The sequence below is a fragment of the Nyctereutes procyonoides genome, unplaced genomic scaffold (assembly GCF_905146905.1).
Source record: "Nyctereutes procyonoides isolate TBG_1078 unplaced genomic scaffold, NYPRO_anot_genome, whole genome shotgun sequence".
Taxonomy (NCBI): Eukaryota; Metazoa; Chordata; class Mammalia; order Carnivora; family Canidae; genus Nyctereutes; species Nyctereutes procyonoides.
This window is the reverse complement of record NW_026575120.1, coordinates 33,514,627-33,531,913: the sequence shown is the minus strand read 5'-3', so window position 1 is coordinate 33,531,913 and position 17,287 is coordinate 33,514,627. Positions and strand designations below refer to the sequence as shown.

The 17,287-nt window shown below is 42.8% G+C and overlaps 1 protein-coding gene across 5 annotated transcripts in view; it reads left to right on the top strand.

Moving 5' to 3' along the window:
• The window catches only part of SLC37A3 (solute carrier family 37 member 3), a 78,343-nt gene that overhangs the window by 45,033 nt on the left and 16,023 nt on the right, over positions 1 to 17,287 (top strand). For all 5 annotated transcript variants that reach the window (XM_055335112.1, XM_055335110.1, XM_055335114.1 and 2 more), the window contains exons 4-8: positions 1,230 to 1,322; positions 5,185 to 5,268; positions 7,991 to 8,136; positions 14,166 to 14,262; positions 16,818 to 16,902. In XM_055335112.1, the coding sequence (XP_055191087.1) occupies positions 1,230 to 1,322; positions 5,185 to 5,268; positions 7,991 to 8,136; positions 14,166 to 14,262; positions 16,818 to 16,902 (505 nt within the window). The remainder of the gene's footprint in view (positions 1 to 1,229; positions 1,323 to 5,184; positions 5,269 to 7,990; positions 8,137 to 14,165; positions 14,263 to 16,817; positions 16,903 to 17,287) is intronic.

Below are 17,287 nucleotides of genomic sequence, written 5' to 3'. Positions count from 1 at the left end.
AGATACCCAAAACTGAATAACTATAGCTTGTCTGTCAGTCATTCTTTCAAGTAAAAAACAGCATCCTCGCTTGCACCTCACACAGCTTCACGAGTGCTTTCCCTCAAGACAGCTGTGGCTCTTTGGTATGCTGCGTGTGGATGCACATCAGTGTGCTCAGGGGCCAGATTTAATCAAATTAATATTTTTTTTTACTGCTTGGGGCACCTGGGTGGCTCAGTGTTTGAGTGTCTGCCTTTGGCTTAAGTTGTGATCCCGGATCCTGGGATCGCGTCCCGCATTGGGCTCATCACAGGGAGCCTGCTTCTCCTTCTGCCTATGTCTCTGCCTCTCTCTCTGTGTCTCTCATGAATAAATAAATAAAATCTTTTAAAAAACCAAACACTTTACTGCTTGAGAAAAAATATTTTAAAAATATTTTTATTTAATTTGAGAGAGAGAGTGTTTGTGAGTGGGGGCTGGTAGTGGGTTAGAAGGAGAGGGATAAGCAGACTCCTCACTGAGCATGGAGCATGGGGCTCAATCTCATGACCCTGAGATCATGACCTGAGCTGAACTGAGCCACCCAGGTGCCTCACTACTCAACAAAGATTTATTCAGAATCTAGCATGTACCAAGGATGTTCTTAAGTGAAATTGGCTTTTTTTTTTTAAAACTGTGAGCGTGGCAATAAATACAGTGCTTATTATTATTTTTTTTAATTTTTATTTATTTATGATAGTCACAGAGAGAGAGAGAGAGAGAGAGAGAGAGAGAGAGAGGCAGAGACATAGGCAGAGGGAGAAGCAGGCTCCATGCACTGGGAGCCTGATGTGGGACTCGATCCCGGGTCTCCAGGATTGTGCCCTGGGCCAAAGGCAGGCGCTGAACCGCTGCGCCACCCAGGGATCCCAGTGCTTATTATTTTTAAATACAGTGATTAATAGTATGATTTTGTGTAACTGCCTTGACTCCTGCTGAGTCATAGTTTTACCCACTACTGCTTTTGTCCCATCAATGGAAAAGTTAAAGGGAAAAAACATAACATTTTAGCATTGTGCAAATAGCTTTGAGCTTGCAGACCTTTTTGCACGTGTGTTTCCTTATCTAGAGTGCCAATTTCCTCTGTTCAACCTCCCCTGGATTCTGTGAGGGTGGGCAGAGAGGCTCTAGGTAAAGGGGCTTTGAGAAATGGGAAGGACTGGCAGGTAGCAGCGGGGACTAACGTGATTCTTACTGTGTTGCTGTAGATCTGGAGCAGCAACCATTTGTTTCCCAGCGCAGAGGAAGCCACGCTTTTCCTTGGGACACTGGATACTATTTTCCTCTTCTCTTATGCTGTGGTAAGTTTCAGAATTTGGGGGTTTTAGGTTGAGGAAAGATGTAAATGGAAATGACTCCAAACCTTGTGAAGTTCATAAGGGATTCTAGAATTTGTTGACAGGAGAGTTCAACATTGCTGAAGTTTATATTCTGTGTCATTCCCATCTATCCATCCATCCATCCATCCATCCACCCACTTATCCGTCTATTTGACAAATATTTACTGAACACCTAGCATGTGCCAGGTACTTTTCTAGTCTGTGAGAGTTCATCAACACAGGAAAAATCCGTAGCTTTATAAAACTTATCTTCTTGAAGTGGGATCTAAGGAAGACAGACAGTAATACAATTTTATACAGAAGCAAACAGTACAGTTGAAGGGGGTAGATGCTGGGGAGAAAAAAAAGCAGAAAAGGGGGTCTAAAGAGCGCTGAGTGGTAGTCGTAATTTAGGTAGGATGGCTGGGAAGGACCTCAGGTAGGAGGCGATATTTGAGCAAAGACTGAAGTAAGGTAAGTGAGGTCAGGGTGACTAGTACAGAGTGATGGGAAATGAGGCTAGAAAAGGTGTGGGGCTCAGACCTTTAGGGTTTTTGGTCCTTTTGTTGGGGCTTTGGCCTTGAGTGAGATGGGAGCCCTGAAAGGTTTTGCACAGAGGAGTGCCAGGATCTGTCCTGTGTTTGGACAGGCCCACTTGCTGTCCCAGGAGACTAGACCAAAGGGCAGAGGCAGAAACAGGGAGATAGGTTAGGCTGTTCCAATTTTGAGGTGAAGGATGATGGTGGTTTAGATCCAGGAGTAACAGAAATGGGAAGAAGTAGGTTTTGTTTTTTATTTTTTTTAATTTTAAAATATTTTATTTATTTATTGAGACACACACACACACACACACACAGAGAGAGAGAGAGAGAGAGAGAGAGAGAATGAGGCAGAGAGAGAAGCAGGCTCCATGCAGGGAACCTGACGTGGGACTCGATCCCGGGTCTCCAGGATCACACCCCAGGCTGCAGGCGGCGCTAAACTGCTGTGCCACCGGGGCTGCCCAGTTTTGTGTTTTGAAGGTAGAACCAATAATTCTTTTTCCTGTTGAATGTGGAGTATAAGAGAAAGAGAGGCCTTGAGGACAACTCTAGGGTGTTAGTATCATAACAGAGTGGAAGACAACGGGAAGGGTAGGCTTGTGTTTGCTTCAGGAGCATGTATATTAGAATTGGGAAGGGTAGGCTTTGGGGAAAATGGCTTTTGGACATGTTACAGGTGAGATACCTATTCTTGCCTAAAGGATGAAGAACAGACACTTAGTAGTTATGTATGGAGTCTGGAGTTCAAGGTAGAGGTTCAGGCTGGTGGTACAAATTTCAGAGTCCTTGGCATAGAAATACTTTTCAGAGTTACAAGACTGATCATCAAGGGAGCAGGTGGGGATAGTATGACAGGTGTGACAGCTGAGCCGTGGGGCTTCCTGTACTTAGAGGCAGGCGACATGAGAAATAGGCAAGCAGTGAAGGGGGACACCTGTGGAATAGTGGTGTCTCAGGAACCATGCCAGCATGGGGGGAAAAGAGGTGCTCATTGTCTGTCCGAGGTAGTCACCTTGGATAGGGCAGCTGGGATCTCTGTCTGGTGGTAGGGAGCAAGTGTGGTGGCTGCTGAGTTAAGGCTGTGGGAAGTGGTGGCTGCCACTGGACCCCTGCACTGTGAATGGTCCTCCCTTTCTTCCCACTGTTTGATTTCCTCTCGTGAAGATGTCTACAGTTATTAAAAAGCTTTTTTTTTTTTTTAAAGTTTATTTATTTGAGAGAGGGAGAGAGAGAGCATGCACACAAGCAAGCAGGGGGAAGGGCAGAGGGAGAGAATGCAGACTCCCTGGGACATGAGATCTCCCAGCACTTGAGACCACGACCTGAGCTGAAATCAAGAGACAGACACTTAAGGGACTGAACCCCCAGGTGCCTTGTAAAGAAACCTTTTAATTAGTGATAATCCAGGTGATGGGAAATACCTGGTGGAAGTTCCAAAGTGTTCTCTGAATGTTTATTTGGACAGTTATTGGAATATCTTTTCTTCAAAGAGGAAGCTTGTAGAAACAATTGGAGCAGACCTTAGATCATTTAGCCATGCTCCTCACCCTGGGCGTTGTGTGTGTGTGTTTTTTTTTTTTTTTTTAAGATTTTATGTACTCATGAGAGACACCGAGAGAGAGAGAGAGAGAGAGAGAGAGAGAGAGAGAGAGAGAGAGAGAGGCAGACATAGGCAGAGGGAGAAGCAGGCTCCCTGCAGGGAGTCTGATGTGGGACTTGATCCCAGGACTCCAGGATCACGCCCTGAGCTGAAGGCAGATGCTTAACCACTTAGCCACCCAGGCACCTGTACCCTGGGCGTTTTCTGTATGACATCCCAGTGTACGGTCATTCGACTTTGGCTGGAGCACTGGCAGTGGTGCCTCGCTGCGAGCCTTTTGTGGAATGTTTTAAGAAGCCATGTATAGTCTAGTGCAAAGACCAGCTCTACCACTGTCAACTAGCTGTAGGAAACTTGGTTTTGAAATGAAATTTAACCTTATTTTGATCTTTACTTTTCTCTTCTATAGAGTTGTGATAATACTTATCCCAAGGATTAAGTAGGTTTAGGAGATAAAAAGTGCCATGGAACGTCAGTGATCATATTTCTTTTTATTGAGCCACATGTCCTTTTGGAGCTTTCTAGGCATCACACAGGCATTTGGAACACCACAGGATGAATTGATTCTCTAATCTGAAACACTGAGATTTTCTTCACCTCCTTTACTCTGTATAGCATAAGGCATGTGAGTGGCAGCTGTAGAATGAAGAATTGAAAGCTTATAGGTGCTTCTTTTGAGGTAGTGATAGGTTGACCATAATGAGACCTATCAATCTAAATTTTCTCTAATGTAGAGATCGACAGTTTACCAGAAACGCTTGTATCTGGATTTAGGTTTTCCGTGAAGACATTTGTTCATTTTACATACTTATGGAAGAAACCTGGTGTATTGCCATGGGCTCTTTAGTGTGCCTTGCTGCCATGACCCAGGTTTTTATTTCCTGCCACTGAGAGGAGAGCAGAAGGCAGAACATTTGTACCGTTCTTCAACTAATTACTGTCTTTGTGTCCTTACTCTCCCTGCCTTGTGAGGTCATGAAACCCAAGGGTCAGATTAAATAGGCAGTGCCTGTGCCCCAGAAACTTCTGTGGTACAGGACATGTTGTAACACATCTTGACTCAGGATGCAAATGGCTAACTAAGGGCAGCCCCCCCGGGAGCCCAGATAACTGATCTTTTTTTTTTTTTAAGATTTTATTTATTTATTCATGAGAGACACAGAGGGAGAGAGAGAGAGAGAGGCAGAGACACAGGCAGAGGGAGAAGCAGGCTTCATGCAGGGAGCCCGATGTAGGACTTGATTCCGGATATTGGGATCACACCCTGACCCAAAGGCAAATGCCCAACCACTGAGCTACCCAGGTGTCCCAGATAACTGATTTTTAAGTTAATCTGTTCTAGAAAATGAAATATATTTGTGGGCTTGTTTTATTAATTAATATTCTTGGTTTTGTTTTATTTGTTTTGATTTTTGCTTTTCCAGTCTCCTTTTAGACAGTGAGGGGGATTTGCTTTTGGTAGACTCAAAGTTTAGCCTAGATTACAGTATTGTGGTGCGTGAGTTTGTTTACAGTATAATGTGCAGAAGTGCACTGTCATTTTATGAAACATTTTTGAAACTGAGACAGCTAGTCTGGGCATAAGAATGAAGTTTAATTTTGAGTCATGTCAGTGTTTTATTTCCCTCACTTGGTTTGCAACGCATCTTCCCTTTTCAGGCTGTGTTATTCAGAGCTGTGAAATAAAATGCTTTATTTTTAGGGCCTTTTCATCAGTGGAATTGTTGGAGATCGGCTTAATTTACGATGGGTTCTATCTTTTGGCATGTGCTCTTCTGCACTAGTGGTAAGTTGAAAGGTATTATTTTTATCATCATCATCATCATCATCATCATCTTGGTTGGGTATTTTAGAATCCAAGTACTCCTCCCGCCCATTTCTATACGTAGAATAGAAAAGTAAAATCAATATTCAATTTTTTAATACCTCGTGTACCTTTTCAGTTAGGGGAATCTTTTTATATTTATTTATTTAATTTTTAAAAAATTTATAAAGGATTTTATTGACTTATTCATGAGAGACCACAGAGAGAGAGACAGAGACACAAGCAGAGGGAGAAGCAGGCTCCATGCAGGGAGCCCAACGTGGGACTTGATCCCTGTCTCTAGGATCACGCCCTGGGCCGAAGGTGGTGCTAAACCGCTGAGCCACCCGGGCTGCCCATAAGGGAATCTTTTTATTTTTTTTTTGTTTGTTTTTTAATTTTTATTTATTTATGATAGTCACACACAGAGAGAGAGAGAGAGAGAGAGAGGCAGAGACACAGGCAGAGGGAGAAGCAGGCTCCATGCACCGGGAGCCCAACGTGGGATTCGATCCCGGGTCTCCAGGATCGCGCCCTGGGCCAAAGGCAGGCGCCAAACCGCTGCGCCACCCAGGGATCCCAAGGGAATCTTTTTAAAGTGAGATTTGGATCATGTCCCTTTTATGATTCAGTCACCACCAGAGCCATGGATAAATAGTATACATGCTGCCTGAATTGAACACAGAAGCCAAGCATAAATAGCATGGCATTCGGTGCTCTTGAGAACCAGGTTGTGTCCTGCCTTGACAGTCCCCTCTGTCACTATGCTTTACCAGTTGGCTCTGGCCAAACTGTTTTCCATGGTCCCAACATACCCTGTGCCTTTCTGCCTCACTCTGTTGGTTTTTGCCTTTCCTGCCTTGAATGGCTCTCTTTTCAGCTCTCCATAGTCTAGCTCAATGTCGCCAGCAAGTTATTGGCCAAATGGCACTTCTTTCACGATGTCTTCCTTTACTGACCTCATTCATTCCTGAAAGTAATCATTTCCTCTTCTGTGCTCCCCCGCCTGTATGTCTTTGAAGGCACTGACATCGTTGACTACTTAGTCCACTGATTTCTGTATCACTCTTGTTTTCCCTAGGAGTCAGTGGCACGGTGGTGGAGGTCACAGGTTTCTTAGACCTGGACTCCCTGGGTGTCAGTTCCTCACTTGCCATTTCCTGGGATGATTGCTGTGTGCTTCATCCTCCTTGTTTGAATGCCTCCCCCCAGGTTGGTAGGGAAGGTTATGTGGGTTTCTGTGTGTGAGGCATGTGGAAAAAATGCCCTGGATAACTAAGTACTAGAGAGGGCCAGATCCACATTTGATGCATCTTTTTTTGTTTCCTAGCTCCTAGTGAGGAGTTTTTGTTGGTTGAATGAAAACATGGCATTCAGTTAGTCCCAGTTTTATTATTGTTTTCTAGTATCTGCCATTTGAGAGATTGAAGCACTTTACTTACATTTACAGCCCTCTTACCCACACATATATATGCATTGCTTTAATATTTTTTTGTTTGTTTGTTTGTTTTTAAGATTTTATTCATTTGATAGATTCAGCACAAGCAGGGGGAGTGGCAGGCCGAGGGAGAAGGAGAAGCAGGTTTCCCACTGAGCAGGGAGCCCATCCCAGGACCCTAGGATCATGATCTGAGCCGAAGGCAGATGCTTAACTGACTGAGCCACTCAGGCGCCCCTATACATATTGTTTTAAAACCTGTATACGTTTTTGCTTTTTTTTTTTTTCACGTTTTTTGAAAAATTGAAGTATGTGCATAAACTCACCCTTCTTGGTGTGTAGTTCTGAGTTTTGACAAAGGAGTATAGTTCTGTAACCACTGCTCCTCCTCCCCCCTCCCCCAGCCTCTATCAATCACTGACCATTTTTCTGTCCTCCTAATAGATTCCATTCCAGAATGGAATCATACAGTATGGTACATTACTATTTTTTAAAAAAATATTTATTTATTTATGAGAGACAGAGAGAGGCAGAGACACAGGCAGAGGGAGAAGGAGGCTCCATGCAGGGAGCCCGACATGGGATTCAATCCCGGGACCCCAGGATTGCGCCCTGGGCCAAAGGCAGGCGCTAAACCGCTGAGCCACCCGGGGATCCCTGGTACATACTATTTTTAACCCATGCAAAATATTCCAAAAGTAACTTCGACTACCGATAAAATGTCCACTTGAGCAAAATGCCACTCCCCCACAGTGGTGACTTGATGAATGCTTCTGAATTCTTGAGCAGATCACAGGTTACACCGGTTGTCTCAGCAGCTGCAGGAATGATCATAGCTGGCGCTTCCTGGTCCCCACAGTGTGTGGGGCACTGCCCTGACTGAGTTTACATACACGAGTTCAATCAGCCCTCATAGTAGTCCTCCACACACACACGGGTCTGAGGACGAGATAACAGCAAGAGTTGTCTAATGAAGTTGACCAATGAGCATTTAACTTCTTAGAGCTAAAAATACAAGTCAAATGGGTGTAATCATTAATGAACTTTGTGTTGATTGACATCCCTGGTCAGTGGTGGCACTTGGGTCTTGTCTTATTCACCTGGGCTGTTCAGAGTAGGAGCATCTGAAAAGTCGGCACATGTCTCTTTGGCCCTACACCTTTGGGCATGTTTCTTCATGCACAGACGTCATTGCGGTTGGCATTTTAGTGTCCTAAAAGTGTCTGTGGATGTCACATGTTCCTTTTTCTTCCCTTCGTATCCTAGGTGTTTGTCTTTGGCACTGTCACAGAATGGCTGCATTTCTACAACAAGGGACTCTACTGCTGCCTGTGGATTGTAAATGGCCTGCTGCAGTCTACTGGTTGGCCCTGTGTGGTTGCTGTTATGGGCAACTGGTTTGGAAAAGCTGGGTATGTCACTCTCTTCCTCTTTGATTTCTCTTTTTAAGTGGTTTGTTTTTTTTGTTTGTTTGTTTGTTTATTTATTTATTTATTTATTTATTTATTTTTCTTTCAAGAGAGACACAGAGAGAGGCAGAGAAATAGAGGGAGGAGAAGCAGGCTCCATGCAGGGAGCCCGATGTGGGACTCGATCCAGGAATTCAGGAGGCAAAGGCCTCAACTGCTGAGCCACCCAGGTGTCCCTTTAAGTGTTTTGGTTTTTTTTAAAGATTTTATTTATTGATGAGAGATACAGGCAGAGAGAGAGCAGTCTCCATGCAGGGAGCCCGACGTGGGACTCGATCCCAGGTCTCTAGGATCACGCCCTGGGCTGAAGGCAGCACTAAACCTCTGAGCCACCCGGGCTTCCCCCTTTGAGTGGTTTTAATATCAGATGATTCAGACTTGTCATCAGTTAACTCCATCTTTTCAACACTACCCACCTCTTTTATTTTAGAAAGTTGAGAAAAAGCTTCACTTTGGAGAGTATTGGAAAAGGTGTGGACTTGAAGGGTGTAGGCCGGTGATGCATGTTCTTATTTATTTTTATTTACTTATTTTTTTTTAGAGAGAGAGTGCACGTGAGCTGGGGGAGGAGAGAGAGAATCTTTTTTTTTTTTTTTAAGATTTTTATTTATTCATGAGAGACACAGAGAGAGAGAGAGAGAGAGAGAGGCAGAGACACAGGCAGAGGGAGAAGCAGGCTCTAAACCGCTGAGCCACCCAGAGAGAGAGAATCTTAAGCAGGCTCCACATCCAACATGGAGCCTGATGTGGGGCTCAATCTTACCACCTTGACATCATGACCTGAGCCAAAATCAAGAGTCAAGCTTAACTGACTGGGCCACCCAGGTGCCCAGTCCTTTTTTTTTTTTTTTTTTTTTAGTTTTTATTTATTCATGAGAGGTACAGAGAGGGGGTGGGGGCAGAGACACAGGCAGAGGGAGAAGCAGGCTCCATGCAGAGAGCTCGATGTGGGACTCGATCCTGGGACCCCACGATCACGCCCTGGGCTGAAGGCAGGCGCTAAACCGGTGAGCCACCTGGGGATCCCTAGGCACATTCTTTTTTTTTTTAATTTTTTTTATTTTTTTATTTTTATTTTTATTTATTTATTTTTTATTTACTTATGATAGTCACAGAGAGAGAGAGAGAGAGGCAGAGACACAGGCAGAGGGAGAAGTAGGCTCCATACAGCAGGAGCCCGATGTGGGACTCGATCCTGGGTCTCCAGGATCGCGCCCCGGGCCAAAGACAGGCGCCAAACCGCTGCGCCACCCAGGGATCCCCCTAGGCACATTCTTAATACTCTGCTGGTCATGGTCAAATTTTGAGTGTGGCTAAGGCAGTACATCTCAAAAATCTTCCCTTAACAGAACATAAGTCATGTAGCATCCTGTCATGTGTCTTCCTGTGGGTTTTGCCTTCCCTTCCCTTTATTTGAGACTCAGTGGTCTAATTTTATCTTCTTACATTAAAGATGAAGAAATTGAGGTCAAAAATTATCTATGGGACTTGCCTAAGATCACATAACGAGGATGCCTGGGTGGCTTAGTGGTTGAGCATTTGCCTTTGGCTCAGGTCATGATCCTGAGGTCCTGGGTTTGAATCCCGCATCAGGCTCCCCAGAGGGAGCCTGTTACTCCCTCTGCCTATGTCTCTGCCTCTCTCTGTATGTTCTCATGAATAAATAAGATCACGTAACAAAGACTCTAATATGGTACAGGTGAAGAATGCCAAACTTTGGGGCTTGAAAGCTCAAATTGGACTTTTCCCCAAACCTTCAAGTAGTTGTCAGATCATATGTGAGTTCATGTGTGATACAGGCCACGGCATGAGAGTGGAACCTGCTATAGCATCTTCTGGGCTGCTAGGAAGAAGAGCCGTACTTCATTTATAGGATGGAAAATAAGTTGAGATTCTCAAAGATTTGGCTTTGCTGTTTGCCATTTTTGGTGACATTCTGATTTCAAGAGTATTATTAATTTGCATTTCTTTAATTTGTCCTGGGTAAATATATATTGTGAGATACACATTTATCTCATCTATGGTTTGGTCTTTTTTATCTGTTTATTCTTTTACCATAGACCAGTGTATGAAACAGACGTTATCCACCCACTGAGTGATCAGTGCATGCTCTGCCTGGCTCCCCTCAGGTTTCCAGCCTCCTTGGTTTTCACATTGGGAGTCATGATGCCTGCTGGCTAATGATCTGTAACATCATGAAAGTTCACCCATGAAATGTCGTATGGGTAGAATAAGTACTACTTAATGAGCATACTCTGATTGTACTTCAGTGTGCTGTGGTTTCTTTTGAATTCTAACTCTAGCGTTACTGGTTTAACAATTGATTTTAAGACGTGCTTGTTCCCATGTGATACTTTAGGTTTTTTTTGGAGTAGGTGATGCTATCTGCTCATGTGCTGTTTATATTTATCAAGGTTTTCTTTTTTTTAAGATTTTATTTATTTATTCATTCATGAGAGACAGAGAGAGAGAGACAGAGAGGCAGAGACATAGGCAGAGGGAGAAGCAGGCTCCCTGTGTGTGAGTTTATGTGTGAGGAGCCCGATGTGGGACTTGATCCTGGGACTCCAGGATCACGCCCTGAGCCAAAGGCAGATACTCAACCGCCGAGCCACCCAGGCGTCTGTTCCTTTATTAAGATTTTTAAAGTAATTTTTTTCATTTGTGATTTTGAAAATTCTACAAAGGCTTCTTGTTTTTTTGTGGACAAACCAGAATATAAATGAACAAAGAGAAATAAAGGTAAAAGCATTTGAAATCGTATCACTCAAGGATAATCACTTTGGCACTTTTTTTTAAAAAACAGATTTTACTAATTTATATGCAAGAGAGATAGCGTGAGAGTGGGGAGAAGCAGAAGGAGAGGGAGAGGGACAAGCAGACTCGCTGCTGAGCATGGAACCAGACATGGGGCTCAATACCAGGACCTCAAGATCAAGGTTTGAGCCAAAATCAAGAGTTGCTCAACCAACTGAGCCACCAGGTGCCCCTCAACTAGTTTCTTCTAAAATCGTGTCTTTGGGGCCCCCTGGGTGGCTCAGTTGGTTAAGCATCTGCCTTTGATCCCAGGGTCCTGGGATTGAGCTCTGTGTTTGGCTCCACGCCCAGCAGGGAACCTGCTTCTTCCTCTATCTCTGCTGCTCCCTCTGCTGCTCTGCCTGCATGTGCCCTGCTCTCTCTCAAATAAACAAATAAATAAAACTGAAAAAAGAAAAAAAATCAAATCATGTTTTTGGTCTGCCAGTGTTATTCAGAGCCTGACCTTCTGATTCTTTCCCCAGCACCCTCTTGCTAGGTTTTATGTATTTTAGAGAAAGAGGGCAGGCATTTGAGCCCTGGGGAAAACACAGATTATCTAGTCCAAATGGTTTTACAAGTAGACAAAATTGGGGCCCCAGAGAATTAAGGGATAGGTTGAAGACATTGCTTAGAAACCTGTTAACCTTGGATGAATCATGCCCCTTTATCAGGGTCATAGTTTTTATTTTTATTTTTTTAAAGGATTTTATTTGTAAGTCATCTCTATGCCTAGTGTGGGGTTCACACTCACAACCCCAAGATCAGGAGTCTCACACTTCACTGACTGAGCGGGCCAGGCGCACCCAGGGTCATAGTTTTTAAAAGCAGGTGTAGACTAGGTAACATTAACATTAACATGTACTCTCGTGTAGCACCAAGCCCTTTCGCATGTAGCACTGCGCTCAGGGCTTTGAGGAGCAGAACATGTTCCAATGAGCCTGAGCTGTGACTGGCTTGAGATTGCACAGCTGGAAGTGGCAGAGCTAGGACTTTTGAACAAACTATTATTCACTTTACTGGGTTGTCTTCCTGTTGGTTTCTCAGACTCCTGTCTCCATGAGGTTATAAAAATGTTTAAGGGGCTAAAAAATCTAGACCTAACACAGTGTGTTATTAATAGAGGGGCGCCTGGCTGGCTCAGTCAGAAAAGCGTGTGACTCTTGATCTCAAGGTTGTGAGTTCAAGCCCCATGTTGGGGCTTGTAAAGATTTAAGTAAAGATTTTACTTAAAATCTTAAAAAAAAAATTAGCTCCTCTTTCTTTCACCAGCCCTACTGCCATTGCCTATGTTCAGAGCTAATCATTTTTCTCCAGGACTATTGTAATAGCTAGTTTTCCTTCTACTAGATTATTTACTCATCCTTTTTTTTCCTCTCTCTTTTTTTAATGGCTTTATTAAGGTATGTAATGAACTGCGTGCATTTAAGATGTATCATTTGATGAGTTTCGGCCTGCATACACACTGAAAACCACCATCACAGTTAAGAAAATGTAGACATCTCCATCACCCCTAAGTTTCCTCATGCCCTCTGGTGATTCCTCTCCTCCACCCCTCCTGCTCCTTTCCCCCTCCCTCCCATTGCCATTTCCAGGCAACTGTTCATCTGTTTTCTCTCAGTTTAGATTAGTTTGAATTTTCTAAAATCTTACATAAATAGAATCATACAGTATATACACTGTTTCTTGTCTGCTTTCATTCAGTATGATTATTCTGAGATCTAGTATTCATCCCTTTTTATTTTTTATTTATTTAAAATGTTTATGTATTTATTCATGAGAGATGCAGAGAGAGAGAGAGAGGCAGGAACACAGGCAGAGGGAGAAGCAGGCTCCTCCCAGGTAGCCCGATGCAGGACTCGATCCCAGACCCTGGGATTACACCCTGAGCCGAAGGCAGACACCTAATCGTCCACCCAGTCGTTCCAATTCGTCCTTTTTTATAGCTGAGTAGTAATTTATGGTATCACAATTTATCTTTTCACCTGTTGGTGAACATTTGGGTTGTCATCAGTTTTTGGTCATTACAAATAAAGCTCCTGTGAACAGTTTGTGTACAAATCCTTGTATGAACAAATGCTTTCATTTTCCTTGGATGAATATGTCAAAGTAGAATGGCTGGATCATATGGTAGGTGTGTATTTATCTTTTTAAGAAACCAGTGGTCTCTTCCAAAGTGGTTTTACCATTTTACTTTCCCATCAGCAGAATGTAAGGGTTCTAGCTGCTATGTATTCTTGCCAACACAACACGTATGTGTGGTCTTTTTCACTTCAAGTTATCCTCATAGGTATGTAGTGATAGTGATACATCATCAGTTTTAATTTGCATTTCTCTAATGTCTGATGATGTTGAATATCTTTTTTTTTTGTTGTTGAATATCTTTTTATGTGCTTATTTGCATCATGTTTTTGTGTGCATGAAGCCTCTTTTTCATCTACAACCTTTTGAGATGGTTATAGATTCACACTCTTTAACATTATATTGGATTTTTTTTTTTTTAAGATTTAAAAATTTCTGTAAAGGAATCTCTACACCCAACATGAGGCTTGAACTTACAACCTAGAGATCAAGTGTTGCATGCTCCACCTACTGAGCCAGCTGGGGCCCTTGGAATACTTGTTTTTGTATTATTGAGGGCTCTTTTTTTTTTTTTTTTTTAAAGATTTTATTCATTTGTTTGAGAGAATGAGACAGAGATAGCAAGAGAGAGCAGGAGCAGGAAGGAAAAGGAGAAGCAGGCCCCCCTGCTGAGCAGGGAGCCCAACATGGGGCTTCATCCCCAGACCCTGGGAGCATGACCCGAGCTGAAGGCAGTTGCTTAACTGACTGAGACACTCAGGCACCCATGTATTACTGAATTTTGAGAGTTCTTTATATTCCAAATGTGAGACTTTTATTAGATAAGCAATATGCAAATATTTCTTCCTAGTCTGTGGCTTACTTTTAAAATTCTCTTAACAGTGTCTTGTGATGTGCCCGAAATTGAGGTTTAGTTAAATATCTTAAAGTAACCTGATATTTTGTCATTTGAGTTTACTTTAAAAAAATTTTTAATATAGAATGTTTATTTTTTGGAATGTGAACTTTCACTGTTTTGGCCATTTTGTATTTGAACTGCACCTGAATTCCTTCTGATTCTGTTGTTTTTTGTTTTTCACTGTTCTCTGTCTTAGACGAGGAGTTGTATTTGGTCTCTGGAGTGCCTGTGCTTCAGTGGGCAATATTTTGGGAGCATGCCTAGCTTCTTCTGTTCTGCAATACGGTTATGAGGTAGGTATGTCCTTCTAGTTCTTTCTTGAGTATATATAATATGTTTTGTCTTTGGAAGCAGTACTGTGGCTATCTAAAACTATGTAGGGCTGTGTTTGGTCGGACAAGGCTTATGTTAAAAAAGGACAAACATTTGATAAATTCAAACACAGAAGTTATTCATGGGAAAAATGCCCAAGTCTGAAGACAGTATAATCAATTGGGAAAAAAGTATCTGTAACTCATGTTATAGATCAAGAGCTAATCTCCCTCATATATAAAGAGTACACGCAAATTAATAAGAAGACCAACAATATATAGAAAGAAAGGTAAGGGATTTGAATGTGTAGTTCATGAAAAAGGAATAGATATGGCTTTGAAATATATGACAGGATATTCCACTTCATTTGTAAGTTACCTATTCATTTAGTAAATATGTATCACGGTTCTCTAAGTGCCTCTGGCCAAAAAAGAAAAATCTCTGCTCTTATGGAGCTTAGGTGTTAGTTGGTGGACAAATGTGAGTTAAAACTACACTGTAAAAAAGAAAGAAAAAGACAAGAAAGAAACTATGCTGTATACTTACATTGGTAAGAATCTATAAATTTTGATAGCATTTTGTGTTTATAAGGATGTGAACAAACAAGCACTGACCCCTCTTGTTTGATAGTTTCACTCTGAAACTATCAAAATTACACCTGCTCTGTCCCAGCTGTTCCACCCACAGGACTTAATCCCACAGATGAATATACTTCCACATGTACAAAGTGATGTATCTATGTGGTTATTTCAACATTGTTTGTAAGAGCAAAAAATTGATAACAAATGTGAACCAAAAGGGAGATACAGTATGACACATGTGTGAGGAAGGTGGCACAACTTTGAAGTGGAATTTGGAAGCTCTCAGGGTCCTGATAGGGAAAGTTCTCAATGGTTTTTAGGTGAAGAAAGCCAGGGTGTGGAACAGTGTGTACTGAATGATGCCATTTCTGTAGGGAGGAAGAATCAGAGTATAGATTTGTATTGGCATGTATGTTTCTAAAACAGACTCTTGGAGAGTAGAAATCAAATAACAACAATGGTTATATGCTGGTAAAATGGGATGAGAGAAGAAGTAGGATGAGAAAAAGTGGATGAGAGAAGTAGGAGGGAGAGCTTTTACTACCCATCAACTTTTTGTTGCTTGGATCATATGAAAGTGTTATTCTAAAACCTAAATAGGGAAGTCGCTCTTTTAAAACGTAGATAAATCTTTAAATAGTTTACCAAGTGTTTGATCTCAGAAGAATTTTGGTTGAGTTAGGCTCAATGGGAAGGAAATCCGTTCTCTGTTCTTGGTCACCTTTATTCTAGGCTTCCTGGCTTCTCATCTGAATTGTGCCAATTGGCTCAGATGGGAATTTTGGTTCAGCCCGCATGCTGCTCCCAGATTTGATTTCTGGAAACACTCATTTTGTCACTGTCTTTCCCAGAAATGTAGACCACCTGTCCACATCAGGCTCCATTCTCTACTAAAAATAATTCAGCTAATGTTGTCTGGCTTTTGAGGTTCTTTCATCTTGATCTCTCATTTTTCCTAGCAGTTTTATTTCCTGCTGCCCCTTAGCAGAGGCCCTCCACTTTGACCATGCAGGAGGCTTTCTCTCATTCCCACCCTGTCCCTTTGCTTAGGTCATGCTGGGATGGACCACCAGTTGCCTTTTCAGCTCTTCCTTAAGACATGGTATTGCTCTGCTGACATCATTAGCTATTTCCTTCTATATGTGTTTCTTAATTAGGACTGGGTCTTCTCCTTTGTTCACCTGCTTGGTGCCTTGTACTATTGTTTGGTGATTATTTAATCTTCTTCACTGGATAGAATATTTTTTTTTAATTTTTTTTTATTTATTTATGATAGTCACAGAGAGAGAGAGGCAGAGACACAGGCAGAGGGAGAAGCAGGCTCCATGCACCGGGAGCCCGACGTGGGATTCGATCCCGGGTCTCCAGGATCACGCCCTGGGCCAAAGGCAGGCGCCAAACCGCTGCGCCACCCAGGGATCCCTGGATAGAATATTTTTGAGGGCAGATACTGTCTCTCTCTCTCTCTCTCTTTTTTTAAAGATTTTATTTATTTATTCATGAGAGAGAGAGGGAGAGAGAGAGAGAGGCAGAGACACAGGCAGAGGGGGAAGCAGGCTCCATGCAGGGAGCCCGACGTGGGACTTGATCCCAGGTCTCCAGGATCATGCCCTGGGCTGAAGGCGGAGCTAAACCGCTGAGCCACCTGGGCTGCCCAGATACTGTCTCTTGCGGGAGGATCTGTGGTGCAGAGAATGAGGCTTTGGGAGTCAGTCGTGATTTCACAACTGTAATGGTACCATTCAGTGTTCCTGGGACTTGACCTGTCCTCTCTGAGCCTCGTGGGGAAAATGCGTGGAAAAGACAAGTGAAACTCAAGTTCTGTGCCTGGCATGGACTAAGCACTCATGCTCATTCCTTCTTAGTCCCCTCCCTTCCCCACATGTGCTTCTAGTCAATGTGCTCTAACCAATATCGCGGATGTGTAAGAAGCTCCTCTCTCCTCTCTCCTCCAGTATGCTTTTCTGGTGACAGCGGCTGTGCAGTTTGCTGGTGGGATCATCATCTTCTTTGGGCTCCTGGTGTCACCAGAAGAAATCGGTGAGGAAAAGCTATCCTTTCTATTCAACACGTCTTACTGTTATGGGCGAAGAGAAACCTGAGGCCAGCACAACCAATCTCTTGTTCCTTAGGAGAACTGTGAGCTCCTTTCAGTGAGTTGAAGGAGTGGTACTGCTGCTATGGCCCATAGACCCTGTGGTTGTCTAACCAGACATGGCTGCAAATGTTTGAGGGCAGTGTTTCACCTTTATAGATTCAGGGAAAAACTCTTCATTTGCAAATGAGTTTTGTAATTGAGACACTGACTGGAAATTAGCATGATATATTTCTCATTTCACTTGTTTGAACAGATTTCTTTCCCTTCATAAAAGTAATTTAGTTTGATACTTATCTGTGGTTACATACAGAATATGTACAAGCAAAG